The sequence below is a fragment of the Megalops cyprinoides genome, chromosome 14 (assembly GCF_013368585.1).
Source record: "Megalops cyprinoides isolate fMegCyp1 chromosome 14, fMegCyp1.pri, whole genome shotgun sequence".
NCBI lineage: Eukaryota > Metazoa > Chordata > Actinopteri > Elopiformes > Megalopidae > Megalops > Megalops cyprinoides.
The window spans coordinates 34,280,987-34,295,911 of record NC_050596.1 but is presented as its reverse complement, the minus strand read 5'-3'; the positions used below and the strand labels follow the sequence as shown (position 1 = coordinate 34,295,911).

At 55.4% G+C, this 14,925-nt stretch overlaps 1 protein-coding gene across 2 annotated transcripts in view; it reads right to left on the bottom strand.

Annotated features, from left to right (window-relative positions):
• Positions 1-474: 474 nt before the first annotated feature.
• LOC118788690 (mitogen-activated protein kinase kinase kinase 13-like) overlaps positions 475-14,925 on the bottom strand; it is a 25,570-nt gene continuing 11,119 nt past the window's right edge. For both annotated transcript variants that reach the window (XM_036544695.1, XM_036544696.1), the window contains exons 3-15: positions 8,156-8,815; positions 7,252-7,435; positions 6,456-6,647; positions 5,662-5,820; positions 5,048-5,206; positions 4,806-4,914; positions 4,362-4,471; positions 4,079-4,195; positions 3,373-3,516; positions 2,574-3,201; positions 2,265-2,335; positions 1,351-1,630; positions 475-807 (exon numbers count right to left, since the gene is read on the bottom strand). In XM_036544695.1, the coding sequence (XP_036400588.1) occupies positions 706-807; positions 1,351-1,630; positions 2,265-2,335; positions 2,574-3,201; positions 3,373-3,516; positions 4,079-4,195; positions 4,362-4,471; positions 4,806-4,914; positions 5,048-5,206; positions 5,662-5,820; positions 6,456-6,647; positions 7,252-7,435; positions 8,156-8,735 (2,835 nt within the window). In that variant the 5' untranslated portion in view covers positions 8,736-8,815 and the 3' untranslated portion in view covers positions 475-705. The remainder of the gene's footprint in view (positions 808-1,350; positions 1,631-2,264; positions 2,336-2,573; positions 3,202-3,372; positions 3,517-4,078; positions 4,196-4,361; positions 4,472-4,805; positions 4,915-5,047; positions 5,207-5,661; positions 5,821-6,455; positions 6,648-7,251; positions 7,436-8,155; positions 8,816-14,925) is intronic.

The window sequence follows — 14,925 nt, the reverse complement described above, 5'->3', positions numbered from 1 at the left end:
TGCATTAGAGGCCGAGCAGACATGCTAGGTGGCTCGATCTGAGGGTACTGGAATGATCCATTTGGAGAGGTTGGGAGGGGGGTACTGTTCATGCTGGTGATTAAGCTGTAATTCCCCCTGTTGTCACAGAGAGTGGGGGGGCATGTCTCTGTAAACTCACAAGGAAAACAGCCAGGCTTGTCCACTTCAGAGAGGCAGTGCTAGCGAGCGGGGAGCTTCAGGGTTAAATGCACCCCCTCTGTGGTCCTGGGTTGGAACGGTCCACGCTGTGCAGAAGGAGGTGGGACGAGCCCCCCCAGCGACACCGCTGCTGCAGGGCCCCCGCTTTCAGCACTGTCCACTGATCACATGCTTCTGTTTTCTTTGTTCATTTTGCATCTTTACAGACATTTTTTACTTGTTAAACTTGGACAAAAATAAACTATGAATGTTACAGTAGCTACATTATTACTTGACAAAACAAAGTCCCTGTCTTGCGCAGCGCTGAGTTCCTAAGGTAGTGGAGAGAGGGCCGGGGAAGGCTGTTGAGTGTTGGGTATAGGGTTAGGGTTAGGGTTAAGGCGTAAGGGTTAGGAGTTAGGGGTTAGGAGTTAGTGTTAGTGTTAGGGTAGGGCAGGGATAGTGTGAGGGTTAGGGTTAGGGTCTGCTTGCAGTGTGATCTCTTTATTGCAGGTGTTGGTGGAGGGCACAGGTGAGGGGTGTGGATCACCAGGTGGAGGGGCCGCAGGGCTTGGTGTTCCTCACGGTGGCGTCCGAACACTCAGCCTCGGAGGAATCGCAGTCTGACTCCCCAAAGTGCAGTGCATTCTGGGAAACACAGAGTCCAGAGAGAGGCTTGCTCAGCATACATAATCACTGCATCAGTCCCCTTGACAGCCCCTGGGGACTGTGCTGCATCAGGAAACAAGGAAGAGGAAGAAGCAGCATGGAGAAAGATGGACTGCTAGAAGAACAGGAAAAAGAGAGGAGGAAGAGGAAGCAGAGAGAAACAGGAAACAGAAGTGGAAGAGAAAGGAGGAAGAGGAAAAAGAGAAGAGGAAGCGGAGAGGCTCAGGAAGAGGAAGCGGAGAGGCACAGGAAGAGGAAGCGGAGAGGCATAGGAAGAGGAAGCGGAGAGGCTCAGGAAGAGGAAGCGGAGAGGCACAGGAAGAGGAAGCGGAGAGGCTCAGGAAGAGGAAGCGGAGAGGCTCAGGAAGAGGAAGCGGAGAGGCTCAGGAAGAGGAAGCGGAGAGGCTCAGGAAGAGGAAGCGGAGAGGCAGAGGAAGAGGAAGCGGAGAGGCTCAGGAAGAGGAAGCGGAGAGGCTCAGGAAGAGGAAGCGGAGAGGCAGAGGAAGAGGCGGGAGCGCTGACCTCGTCGGAGCACAGCTTCCCCAGGGAGATCTGGGTCTTGACACGGCGTACCGCGCACTCCTTGTCGGAGAGCCCATCGGACTGTGTGGAGATGTCGATGGGGAGGTCGGGCGTGTGGGACAGGAGCTCATCCAGCTGCTCCTCCTGGCTGCCGCTCAGACGGTCCAGGGGCCCGCTGTGCGAGCGGTCGCTGGTGTTCCCCTCCTCCCCGTCCGACCCTGACAGGTTCTCCGAGCTGAAGGTGGAGTAGGACTGGAAGCCGCTCATGCAGCGGTGAGGCCTGGGGGGGGGCGGGGGGGGGGTGATAAACCACACACACAGGCAGTGATATATATTTTTTGTTGGTTATCTTCTTTCATGAACAGAAAAAAACATCATTTTCACTTTTTCATCATTTCCCAAGTGCTGTAACAGTAATGAACGGATTCAATCATTCGCAAAAGGGCCCATGGAATATGTACAAACAAAAGGAAATCAATTTCAACTACAAGTCCCTGGGTTGATATTGATATTGTTTATGGAGCCATAAGAGGCCAGTGTGTCTCAGAGTGCTAATCCTGGCACCTTCACCTCCCCTCAGTGAGTGAAAGCCAGGCTTGCTGGATCACTCATCTCAAAAGGCCATTGACCAGAGTAACCATGGGCTGTGTGATGGTCTCTGTTATTAGCATGTGTCCTTTAATGCCACTCTGATTGCCTGAAGCTTCTCAGGTCTGTTGGTTAGCCTGCCTGCCATTTAACACTCTCATGAAGCACCAGTGATCTGAAACGTTTCAGTATCAGTTGAATGTTATTGAATGTTATTGAATGTAGGGAGTTGTAGTTCTGCGAGCTGTAGTGCAACATCACTGTCTTTCTCCCGGGTAGTTACCCTGAGCTTTGGGCCTGTAGTGCAGGCAGTGTAGGTCTCGTACCTCTGTCTCCGTGGAAACTCCACCTCACTGTCGACCTCTCCCTCCTCCTCTTCGGACGACTCGTCTCCGCCCTGGAAGCAACCAACGGCAGTAGCCATCATCAGATCACTCTGCATTAGGTCACCATCTCCAACCCCTGCTGGAGCCCACCCATTACAGAACTTTCACAGGAGCTCCGCTGTGTAATGAAGCCTAGAGCAAGCACAGACGGCTCAGACAGCACCAATACCCGTGCCGTGCGTTAGGTATGTCCCCACTGGCCGGCTGTGGGGGAGTTAGCATGCAAACAGGAGGGGTCTCTGATCTCACCGTCCTCAGAGGTCTCAGGGTGCAAGGCAGGCCGGGGGAGGCCTCTGGCTGTGGCCCCGCCTCCTCCTCCTGGGCTCCGCCCTCAGGGACGGTGATGGGGGTGCGGGGGGCGGGTGCTGGGGACCCCTCACAGGTGCTGAGCAGGGAGTAGTGGGGCAGCTCGGGGTGGCTGGGGGAGGGCGGGGTGTCCCGGCAGTGCAGGCAGCCGGGGAGCGGGTGTGTCTGGCAGCAGGGGCAGAGAGGGCCGGGCCGTGAGGCCGCTGCCGCCGCCGCCGTGCTGGTCAGGAGGTCGGGGCTGGAACCCGACACGCACCGCTGCAGCAGGTCGGTCTGAGGGCTGCGCAGCGCAGCCGCCGGGCCGAAGTAGCGCAGGTCATTGGCGCAGTTGGCGACAGCGTCCTCGCGGCCCTGCAGCGGCAGAACAGCGCCCTCTGGGAGCAGGCGGTGGTGGTGCTGCAGCAGCGGCGGGAGCGGCAGGGTGGGGAGCTCGCTGTGGCTGCCCTTGCTGTTGGCCCGGCGGTGCCGCGGTTTGCTCCGGTACCGCGCCTTCCCTGGGGGCGTGGCCAGCGGCGAGGGGGGGGGCAGCACGTCCACACTGGGGATCCCATCCGAGCGGAGCAGGTCCGGTCTGCATGGGACATGGGGAGTCGTCAGAGGTCAGAGGTCATAGATAACTATGGTAACTCCACAGACACCTCGCTGGATTGAGTGGAGGTGAGAAACACAGCAAATGGCACACGTTAAACGCAGGAGGTGCATCCTGCCCTGATCTGCTGGAGGAGGAGGCGTGACCTCTGACCTCTTGGGGGCAGGCGCGCTGGGCTTGTGGGACAGGCTGCTCTTCTTCTTGATCAGCTTCTCCACAGCGTTGGGCCTGACGATCGGCCGCACCAGGTGCCGCTTGTACATGCCGGGATACTTCTTCTCCACTGCCTGCTCCCTCCTGTGGGGACAGCGAGCCGCCACTGAGCCCTGTGTGCCTCACGGCCTGCATTTCCCCCATCACCCGCCTCACCTGCTGCTCCGCACCCACGCCCTCACTGCCCTAACTGTGTTTCGCAGTGCTGACCTTGTAAGGCACTCTGCCAAATAAACATTAACAAAATAACAATAATATTTAATAATGTTCCACCACATAATCTTATAGATATCTGAGCAATAAATAAATTAATTTATAAAGCAAAGGAAATGGGTTTATGGGTTTGTATTTCTGGCATATTAAACCTCCAGCCCTGTGTCCACACAGGTCAGTCACACACCCAGAGATCAGCGCACAGTCTGCTGCTCTCAGCGGATCAGACATTAATGACTCACTGTGCGGGTCCTGGGTGCCTGGCACTCAGCTTCCGCTAATAATAAACTGACTCCAAAGTGCAGCAGAATCCAGTGTGATACAGCATATTACAGAGCAATCAGAGAGCTTCCTGCACAGCAGAGATCAGGCAGTGATGGGGGGGCGGGGGGGGGGGCTGCTGTCAGAGCTGCTGCACTCAGACACTTCTTACTTCATCAGCTCCTTCTCTCGAACCTCCAGCTGCAGCATGATGGCACTCAGCTCCATGTACAGGTTATTGGCTCTCTCCAGCTTCCTCTCATAGTGCTCCCGGATATCCAGGGCGTGCCTGGGGGGAGAAAGAGTCTCAGAAAGAGGACGATGCACAGTGTGGTGGTGGGGAGGGGTCTCCCCCTCTCCCTCCCTCTCCCTCTCTCTTTTTCTCACCACCCTCTCTCTCTCCTTCTCTCTCTCTCCCTCCCCACCCTCCCTCTCCCTCCCTCTCTCTCCCTCACCTGAGCTCGTCTCTCCTGCGCCGGATCAGCTCCTCGTCCAGCTGGTGGATACAGGTGCCCTCACTCTTAATCTTCTCAAAGTGCTTCTTCACCTCCTCCCTCCACTCCGCCTGGTAAACACACCAGACACACACACACACACACACACACGCACACACGCACACACGCACACACACGCACACACGCACACACACACACACACGCATGCACACACACACACACACACACGCACATGCACATGCACACGCATGCACACACACACACACACACGCACACACGCACACACGCACACACGCACACACGCACACACGCACACACACACACACACACACACACACACACACACACACACACACACACAAATATTCCAGATTTGTGAGTTCTCCTCACAGCTAAACTGCTTTGTTTGATGCTGCCTGCAGCTGCAGGAGAACAGCTGCTCACCTGGGACTTGAAGTAGGTCTCCTGAGGGGTGCCCAGCACGTCTGCAGAGGCGATGTCCAGGTGCAAGAGAATCTGCCGGAAAGAGGGCCTGTTCCTGGGCTTCCCCTGCCTGGGAGGAGGCGAGGGAGAGAGAGGGAGAGAGGGAGAGAGAGAGAGAGAGAGGGAGAGAGGGAGAGAGTGAGGGAGGGTGAAGATGCCTGGGAGGAGGAGAGGGAGAGAGAGAGGAGGGAGGCAGGACTCACCATGTCTGCTTCATGAGGATCTTGAAGCCGTCGGGGCAGGTGGAGGGCACGGGCAGGTGCAGGCTGTTGCTGCCCACGCCCCAGATGATGGCGGAGGAGTCCACGTCCTTATAGGGGATCTCTCCCGTCAGCAGCTCCCACAGCACCACCCCGAACGACCTGCAGGGCAGCGACAGAAAGCAGGGCTTTACTGGCAAAGCTTATTTTTATGGTAAGATTTACATGTATTTACTATTTAATGTAATATACACATGCTTTATGTGATGCAGTATAACACTGCTGTTGTGGAGTGATCCTTTGGGACTGAGTGTGTCATTTAAAAATCATATCGAAGTAATAATGGCAGGCAGCAGGCAAGAAGGAAAACACGTCTGATTATTCACACAGATATTGCAGCCTACTTCAACCATGCTGGCTTGCAGACAGAAAGCTGGGAACATTCATATGTATCTTATTTTAAAAATAGTATATCACACACTATCTCTATTTTTAAACACATTTAAGTGATTGACTGACTGTTCCGGCAAGTATTACACAAATGAAACATCTTAACCTCAGATATCAAAGCCAGTTTGATCAGAGGCTCTGAGAGTGACCAGGTGACCGTCCCTCACCAGATGTCCACCTTCTCGGACACGGGCTCGTTGCGGATCACCTCTGGAGCCATCCAGGCCACGGTGCCCGCGAACGACATCTTGGTGCTCTTGTCGCTGAGCTCTTTAGAGGTACCAAAGTCCGAGATCTTCACAGTGTCATTGTGTGTGACTAAAACACTGGGGGGAGCGGGAGAGGACAAAATAAGATCAGTAAGACCTCCCCATGTTACAGAGGAACCCCTGCACACATCACAGCGGATCAGAGCATGAGATTCATTATGTCTGACACAGGGAAACAGCACCCCCACCAGGACTCTGCTCACACACACACTATTCCTGCAAATATCCAGCTGTAAATGTGTCACGGACGATGTAACTGGCTCAGTGCAAGACCGTCCTTGGCTATACAAATGACCATTTTAAATGTAAATGCCCTGCAGCTACTGTTCCTGCTACAGCTGACTCATCGAAATTTGGCTCATTACTTCTATCCAAAGCGACAAGCAAATTCTCCCTGGACCTAAAGGGCACAAGTCCTCATATAGCTCCTCTGGTCAGAAAATCTCAACTGTGATTCCAAGATCACAGCGCTCTCTCTGTGCATGGTCTTACTTGGGGGATCTGAGGTGTCTGGAAGGTCTTACTTGGGGGATCTGAGGTCTCGGTGGATGGTCTTACTTGGGGGATTTGAGGTCTCGGTGGATGGTCTTACTTGGGGGATCTGAGGTCTCGGTGGATGGTCTTACTTGGGGGATCTGAGGTGTCTGGAAGGTCTTACTTGGGGGATCTGAGGTCTCGGTGGATGGTCTTACTTGGGGGATTTGAGGTCTCGGTGGATGATCTTGTGGAGGTGCAGGTAGTTCATGCCGCTGGCGATGCCTGAGGCCCAGTCCACCAGCAGGCGGGGGGTGACTTTGCGCCCCCCCCGCAGCACCTCGTACAGCTGGCCCTGGGCACAGTACTCCATGATGATGCAGTAGCACGGGGCCTGAGTGCAAACACCCCTGTTACACACACACACACACACACGTACACACGTGTACACACACACACACACACGTACACACACACACACACACACACACACACGTACACACACACACACGTACACACACACACACACACACACACCGAAACGAAAAAACAAAGACTACATTAGAGTTTAAATATTAGTGATAACCAGAAGACACTCCCAGCCATTCATAAAGTGCTGAGTAATTACATTCAGCTCAGCTCTCAGCACAGTGAGGAGTTTCACCAAAAGGCTTAGTGTGGCTTACAGCAGCAGGGTGAAGCTGGAGAGATACATACAACTTCCACACATACCAGTGCGCGTCTGAGTGAGCTGGTGTGTGTGTGGTTTTCTGTGTGTGTATGTGTGTGCGTGGTTTTCTGTGTGTGTGTGTGTGGTTTTCTGTGTGTGTATGTGTGTGCGTGGTTTTCTGTGTGTGTGTGTGTATGTGTGTGTGTGTGTGTGTGTGTGTGTGTACTATAGGAACAGGAGCTGGTTCACCCACTTAAAGCCGATGATGTTGGGGTGTCTGTGTTACTGCGTTTGGGTGTCTGTGTTACTGCGTTTAGAATGTGCATGCTGACTTTAGGACTCACTTGAAGCCGATGATGTTGGGGTGCCTGAGTTTGCGCAGGTGCTTGATGTCGGTCTCCTTTTGCTCGCGGACTTTCTTGATGGCCACCTCCTCGGAGCGGAACTTTCCCAGGAAGACGGCGCCTTGCGCCCCACTGCCCAACCACTGCAGCTCCGAGATCTCCTCAAACGGCACCTCCCATTGGTCTACAGGCAGACCAATCAGCATCAGCACCATCATCAGTGTTTATACCTGTTACACTTCCTCACTGTCATCAGAAGTTTCAGCATCAGAACTGTCAATCATCACGATTGAAATCAGCTGTGTCACTATGCCAGTGTTAGCATCAGTGCAGCCAGACTACTACACACTAAAACATTCTGGGATACTGGGGGTGCAGGGGCTGCTGGGATACTGGGGGTGCAGGGGCTGCTGGGATACTGGGGGTGCAGGGGCTGCTGGGATGCTGGGGGTGCGGGGGATGCTGGGGGTGCAGGGGCTGCTGGGGGTGCGGGGGGTGCAGGGGCTGCTGGGATGCTGGGGGTGCGGGGGATGCTGGGATGCTGGCATGATGGGGTGCTGGGGGTGCGGGGGATGCTGGGATGCTGGGGTGCTGGGGGTGCAGGGGATGCTGGGATGCTGGGGTGCTGGGGGTGCGGGGGATGCTGGGATGCTGGGGGTGCGGGGGGTGCAGGGGATGCTGGGGATGCTGGGATGCTGGGGGTGCGGGGGATGCTGGGGATGCTGGGGATGCTGGGGGTGCGGGGGGTGCAGGGGATGCTGGGGATGCTGGGATGCTGGGGGTGCGGGGGATGCTGGGATACTGGGGATACTGGGGATGCTGGGGCTGCTGGGGATGCTGGGGATGCTGGGGATGCTGGGGATGCTGGGGTGCTGGGGGTGCGGGGGATGCTGGGATGCCTCACCCTGCTGCTGCAGCTTGTAGTCAGTGGAGTAGCTCTTCCCGATGATGTTCCAGACGGGCCGCAGGCAGCCAAAGAGCCCCTCCAGGAAGCCGCTGTTTCCCGCCCTCTGGAAGTGCAGCTTGATGTCGTCGTGAGGGTGGGGGTGGGAGCCGCCCCTGATGTGCTCCGCGGGCCCCCCCCTGCTGCCGTCGTCGTCCTCACCCTGCCCCCCGACCCCGCCCGAGCCCGGAGACTCCGCCTCCTGCTCCTGCAGCTGCAGCACACTGTTGTCGAAGTGCCTGTGCTCGCGGGACGAGTCCTCGCTCAGCACGGTGGCGGGGGGGCTGCTGCCCCCCAGCACAGAGTCCTCGCCCTGCCGGGGCACCTGCAGCAGGTGTGGAGGCGGGGACGGGGGCGGGGGCGCGGGCGGGGGCGGGGCCAGGTCTGCAATGATGCGCGGGGGGGAGGGCGGAGGGGGCGGAGTCCCGCTGGCCTTCTTCATGGCGTCTCCCACGACGGACAGCTTCAGCTCCTCCTTCAGCTTCCCCACCAGCAGGCTGGGACATGACGTCCAGGACAGCACCTCCGGCGAGCTTCCCATGATGCAGTGTGTGCAGCGCCGCGGAGAGAGGCGGGACCCTTCCTAACACGCGCTCCTGTGCCGGCTCACCGGGGACAGGCCTGTAAAACAGACACACGGACAGGTCAGCCTGCCTCTGAGGGCCTCAGGCAGCAGCAACACCTGCAGGAGCCCCGGCCTCAGCTGGGCGGAAAACGCGGGTTGTAGGACACTCTGATCCCTAGCAGGCTGTGTAGAAAGCAGCAGGGAGTGATGAGCCCCTCCCACTCTCCCTCCACTCTCGGATTGACAGAGATTAACGTCATGACGATTATGTTTTTCATCCGGCCGGATGGGGTCTACAACAGGAAGGGGGGGAGGGGTTTGGGGGCAGCTGCCACGGTCCAATCACATGCACATGAAGCTCAGAGCCCAATCACCCGTCTGCCAGGATTAACAGACCCAGCGCATTATCAGATCCAAACCCAACACAGCCTGTCGCCAAGCCCAGGACATAGAGAAATGCAGCAACATTATTAATAAACACAGTGACAGAGAAAATCCACACTCTTTAGCTCCTCTGGTAGTTACATAAATCAGAAACCGGCCTGAGGGTGGAGCAGCTTTCAGAGCAGAGAGTTACTTCTGTCTCAGATGAATTAAACACGGAGGACAGAGTGCAGTGATACATGCAGCTTACAGCCCTGGAAAAAAGCCCTTGCATTTAGAATTCTGCCCCCTACAGCTGATACACTGTACTGCACTGGGGATTTGTGGCAAACATACAGGATAGATACTGATATACTGTTATTCCTGAAGGTGCTGAAATATGAGCTGAATCAGGTTTATACAGTAAAACTGCCACCCTGCGGACTGAATCATACGACCAAGTGAAGCTGATTTCCGCGCGCAGACGGACCAGCCCTACGCTGTCCTGTCCCTGCGCTGAAAAGACAGAAAAAGCAACATCATGTTGAGCTACGCAGACTGAGCTGGAATCTGCCGGGGGAGCAGAGCGTGTGCGTGCACTGAGTGGGGTGTGATTGGAAGCTCGGCCCCCAGCTGCAGGGTAGTGTGGCATTGTGGGAAACTGGATCACGGTGAGAGGCTGGCAGCTCATCCATAATGCAGGCGGCTGAGAGTGCGGGAAGGAGACGTTCTCAGGTAACACACTGTGCAACGCGCCCAGCACTGTAATTCCACCCAGAGACCAGAGACCACAACCTGCAGCAGGATTACACTCACACACACACCCACTCACTCACACACACACTCACTCACACACTCACACTCACTCACACACCCACACACACACACACACACACACACACACACACACACACACACACACACACACACACATACACTCACACTCACTCACATACCCACTCACACACACACACACACATACACTCACTCACACACCCATTCACTCACACACACACACACACACACACACACTCACACTCAATCACACTTACTCACATACCCACTCACACACACACACACACAGTCACACACACACACACACACACACTCACAGACACTCACACACACTCACTGTCACACACACACACACACACACACACGTACTCTCACACACACACACACATACTGTGTCCTTCCATCTCATACAAAGAGGGTTTTTAGCAGGTCACAGTGCCCAGGAAAGCATCGCTATTAATGTGTCACAGTCTGGCATTATGTACATAATGGCTTCCTCTGTGTATTTATCCTGCCAGTCGTCAGCACTGCACTGGATTAATGGCTCCTGCTGCAGAGCCTTCAGATGCACAGAGACGCCAACCCCTCTGCTGCCCTTCACGCTACAGCATGTTCCCTGCTCACAGCCTGGATCCTGTTCCCCTTGTTCACAGCCTGGATCCTGTTCCCCTTGTTCACAGCCTGGATCCTGTTCCCCTGCTTGGATCCTGTTCCCCTTGTTCACAGCCTGGATCCTGTTCCCCTGCTTGGATCCTGTTCCCCTTGTTCACAGCCTGGATCCTGTTCCCCTGCTTGGATCCTGTTCCCCTTGTTCACAGCCTGGATCCTGTTCCCCTGCCTGGATCCTGTTCCCCTTGTTCACAGCCTGGATCCTGTTCCCCTGCTCACAGCCTGGATCCTGTCCCCCTGCCTGGATCCTGTTCCCCTGCCTGGATCCTGTCCCCCTGCCTGGATCCTGTTCCCCTTGTTCACAGCCTGGATCCTGTTCCCCTGCCTGGATCCTGTTCCCCTTGTTCACAGCCTGGATCCTGTTCCCCTGCCTGGATCCTGTTCCCCTTGTTCACAGCCTGGATCCTGTTCCCCTTGTTCACAGCCTGGATCCTGTTCCCCTGCTCACAGCCTGGATCCTGTCCCCCTGCCTGGATCCTGTTCCCCTGCCTGGATCCTGTTCCCCTGCCTGGATCCTGTCCCCCTGCCTGGATCCTGTTCCCTTGCCTGGATCCTGTCCCCCTGCCTGGATCCTGTTCCCTTGCCTGGATCCTGTCCCCCTGCCTGGATCCTGTTCCCCTGCTCACAGCCTGGATCCTGTTCCCCTTGTTCACAGCCTGGATCCTGTTCCCCTGCCTGGATCCTGTTCCCCTTGTTCACAGCCTGGATCCTGTTCCCCTGCCTGGATCCTGTTCCCCTTGTTCACAGCCTGGATCCTGTTCCCCTTGTTCACAGCCTGGATCCTGTTCCCCTGCTCACAGCCTGGATCCTGTTCCCCTGCCTGGATCCTGTCCCCCTGCCTGGATCCTGTTCCCCTGCTCACTGCCTGGTTCCTGCTGCTCTCTGTGTTGGTCCAGCTCTTCACGGTTAAGCAGTAAAGCAGGACCAGTGTTCCAGAGCACCGCTGGATCATGTGACACCCAGTGCAGCCCGACCAATCGCATTCTCCGCAGCAAGCACCCTGCACCCAGCAATGGGGGAAAGGAGGTGAAGTCCAGAGCACTCAGCTCTAACACACACATCTACACTGTATTCTGTGCTGAGGGCCTGTCAGCACCACACGGCCCACTGATAAAAAGCTGGTAACGGTCTGATTTAACAGATGAAGGGATGTATGAGAGGGATGGATAGCGTTTCTGCTGAAGGCACAATGATTGGCTCGCTAACGGTAATCCAGAGTCTCCCATCAGTTATTGATGATGTCAGTGGCTTTTATCCCGCTAATAACGTCTGGCTTTTCGGCGAGGGCCCGGTCCAGCGGCCCCCACAGACCGAGTGAGCGCGACGCTGCTGTCAGACCTGCTGAAGGACAGAGCAACACCAGCACTCTGCACACAGATGCCTGCTGCCCACAGCGAACAGCTTTCAGCACAGAGACAGAGAGGCGGGATAATCAGGGCTGATCCTTTAATCCAGGGACTCGGCCCCAGAGACGCTACCACCCCCCCCACCCCCCCACACCCCCCAGCAAAGCTCCACATTCACACTGCACTCAACAGCCCCCCCGTGCCAACAAACACACACAGACAGAGCCCAGCCTGCACAGCAGCACACACCAGCACACACACACACACAGCACACACAGCACACACACACACCAGCACACACAGCACACACACACACACACTGCTGTCGCCCTCTCACACACACACACGCCGCTGTCTCTCACACACACACACACACACACACACACACACACACACACACACACACGCCGCTGTCTCTCACACACACTGGGACAGTGCTATCAGCCCCTCTCTGAGCAAAGCTGCTGCTGCTGCTGCTGTTACTGCTGCTGCTGCTGTTACTGCTGCTGCTGCTGCTGCTGTTACTGCTGCTGCTGCTGCTGTTACTGCTGTTACTGCTGTTACTTCTGCTGCTGCTGCTGTTACTGCTGCTGCTGCTGTTACTGCTGCTGCTGCTGCTGCTGTTACTGCTGCTGCTGTTACTGCTGCTGTTACTGCTGCTGCTGCTGCTGCTGTTACTGCTGCTGCTGCTGCTGTTACTGCTGCTGCTGCTGCTGCTGCTGCTGCTGCTGCTGCTGCTGCTGCTGCTGTTACTGCTGCTGCTGCTGCTGTTACTGCTGTTACTGCTGCTGCTGCTGTTACTGCTGCTGTTACTGCTGTTACTTCTGTTACTTCTGCTGCTGCTGCTGTTACTGCTGTTACTTCTGCTGCTGCTGCTGTTACTGCTGTTACTGCTGTTACTTCTGCTGCTGCTGCTGTTACTGCTGCTGCTGCTGCTGTTACTTCTGTTACTTCTGCTGCTGCTGCTGTTACTGCTGTTACTTCTGCTGCTGCTGCTGTTACTGCTGTTACTGCTGTTACTTCTGCTGCTGCTGCTGTTACTGCTGTTACTGCTGTTACTTCTGCTGCTGCTGCTGCTGCTGCTGCTGCTGCTGTTACTGCTGCTGTTACTGCTGCTGTTACTGCTGCTGCTACTGCTGCTGCTACTGCTGCTGTTACTGCTGTTACTGCTGCTGCTGCTGTTACTGCTGCTGTTACTGCTGTTACTGCTGCTGCTGCTGCTGTTACTGCTGCTGTTACTGCTGTTACTGCTGCTGCTGCTGTTACTGCTGCTGCTGTTACTGCTGCTGCTGCTGCTGCTGCTGCTGTTACTGCTGCTGCTGCTGTTACTGCTGCTGCTGCTGCTGCTGCTGCTGTTACTGCTGCTGCTGTTGCTGTTGCTGCTGCTGCTGCTGCTGTTACTGTTGCTGCTGCTGCTGTTACTGCTGCTGCTGCTGTTACTGCTGCTGCTACTGCTGCTGTTACTGCTGCTGCACGCAGTGTGTTTCTACCAGACTACCTGTGCTGCACCTGTGCCTCACACACACACACACACACATCCATCTGTGTCCCCATCAGTTCAGGTTTCATTAAAAGGCTTACTGCTGGGAGTGCTGTGGGAGTCCACTTTAAAGTGAACAGCTGCTACCAGCACCAAGACCAATTTAGGCTCCCAAGGTATCCCACAATGTTCTATCTGTGGAATTAAGAGGCCTTCAAACTCTAATGCCCATTCCAGACTCCAATCACTGCTTACTGTCTACACTAACATGCCTCAGGAGAAAATGAGCTCCTCTATATGTTATCAATTACTCTCCACTGCCTATTAGAGCCATTTTGAAATGCAAAATGTCAGTGGAAACACTACTGAAGTCAAACCTCCAGTGGTAGGTTTTGTATCTGTGTGTATTGTGAATGCTACCTGTGTAGGCAGAGTGATACGAGATGCTGCTTATGTGGGAATGTCACACACATTCCCCAAAATATTCAAACTTACTGGCACTCTCGTGCCTTTGGGCTGGTCACCACAGGTAAAACCTGAGCCCAGGTGAGTGGCTCACCTCCACACCGATGTTGTCTGCTGTGTCACTGCCTTCTCCCAGTGACCCCGCTGACTCCTATCTCCCCCACTGCAGCCAGATAAAAGCCTAGAGCGGAGTCACTGCTCGGGGGTGTAGCCTGCTCCAGGTGTGCTCCAGGTGTGCTCCACCTGCGCATGCCCCACACCTCACTCCCCTCTCTGTCTCTCAGTTCCAGGCATAACGGCTTTACTGGGATGACATCAGACAGTATAATCAGAGCTGACAGGGAAGAGCAAGTAATTACACAGCTAATGACTCACTCACGAGAGTCAGTTTTTGGCACTTAAATGCTTAAAGTTGTGACATGAGGACAATGGTGATCAGATGATCACAATGAACTCTCTTCACTAGGATCCATATGAAGTCTCTGAGCAGCATTCATAAACCCACACAGCCAAACATTCCTACATTAGGCCAGATAAGAACCAGCTCCTGCTTCAGCCTCATCCTCTGCTTCCAAAATTTCTTCCAATCCCTGCGATACACTGACACCCCCCGCCTGCTCTAAATGCACCACGAACCACAAAACTCCAAATAAAAAACCAACTGGAGACACTGAGTGTCTGAGGAGAGCAGGTGAAGACCAGGCAGGCCACTGTGGCAGTGTCACCCTCTCCCACAGCTCCTCACCCATCACTCCTCACCCACCCCACCAAACCCGTCCCATACCCCCTTACATAAACACCCGCACCCCTTACATAAACACCCGCACCCCTTACATAAAGCCTCTCAACCGTGAGGGGGGGCTCACAGATGGAGCCGGCTGTCGGGGGGGGTGTCCCTCAGAGAGCCTGTGTCCTGCGGGAGCCTCAGCCCCCCTGCCCGTCCTTCACCAAACGGCAGAGAGAGCTGCCGCATCACACACCCGCACCACCAGAGAGACAAAAATAGCACAGCCATGCTCACACACACACAGACACAAACACACACGCT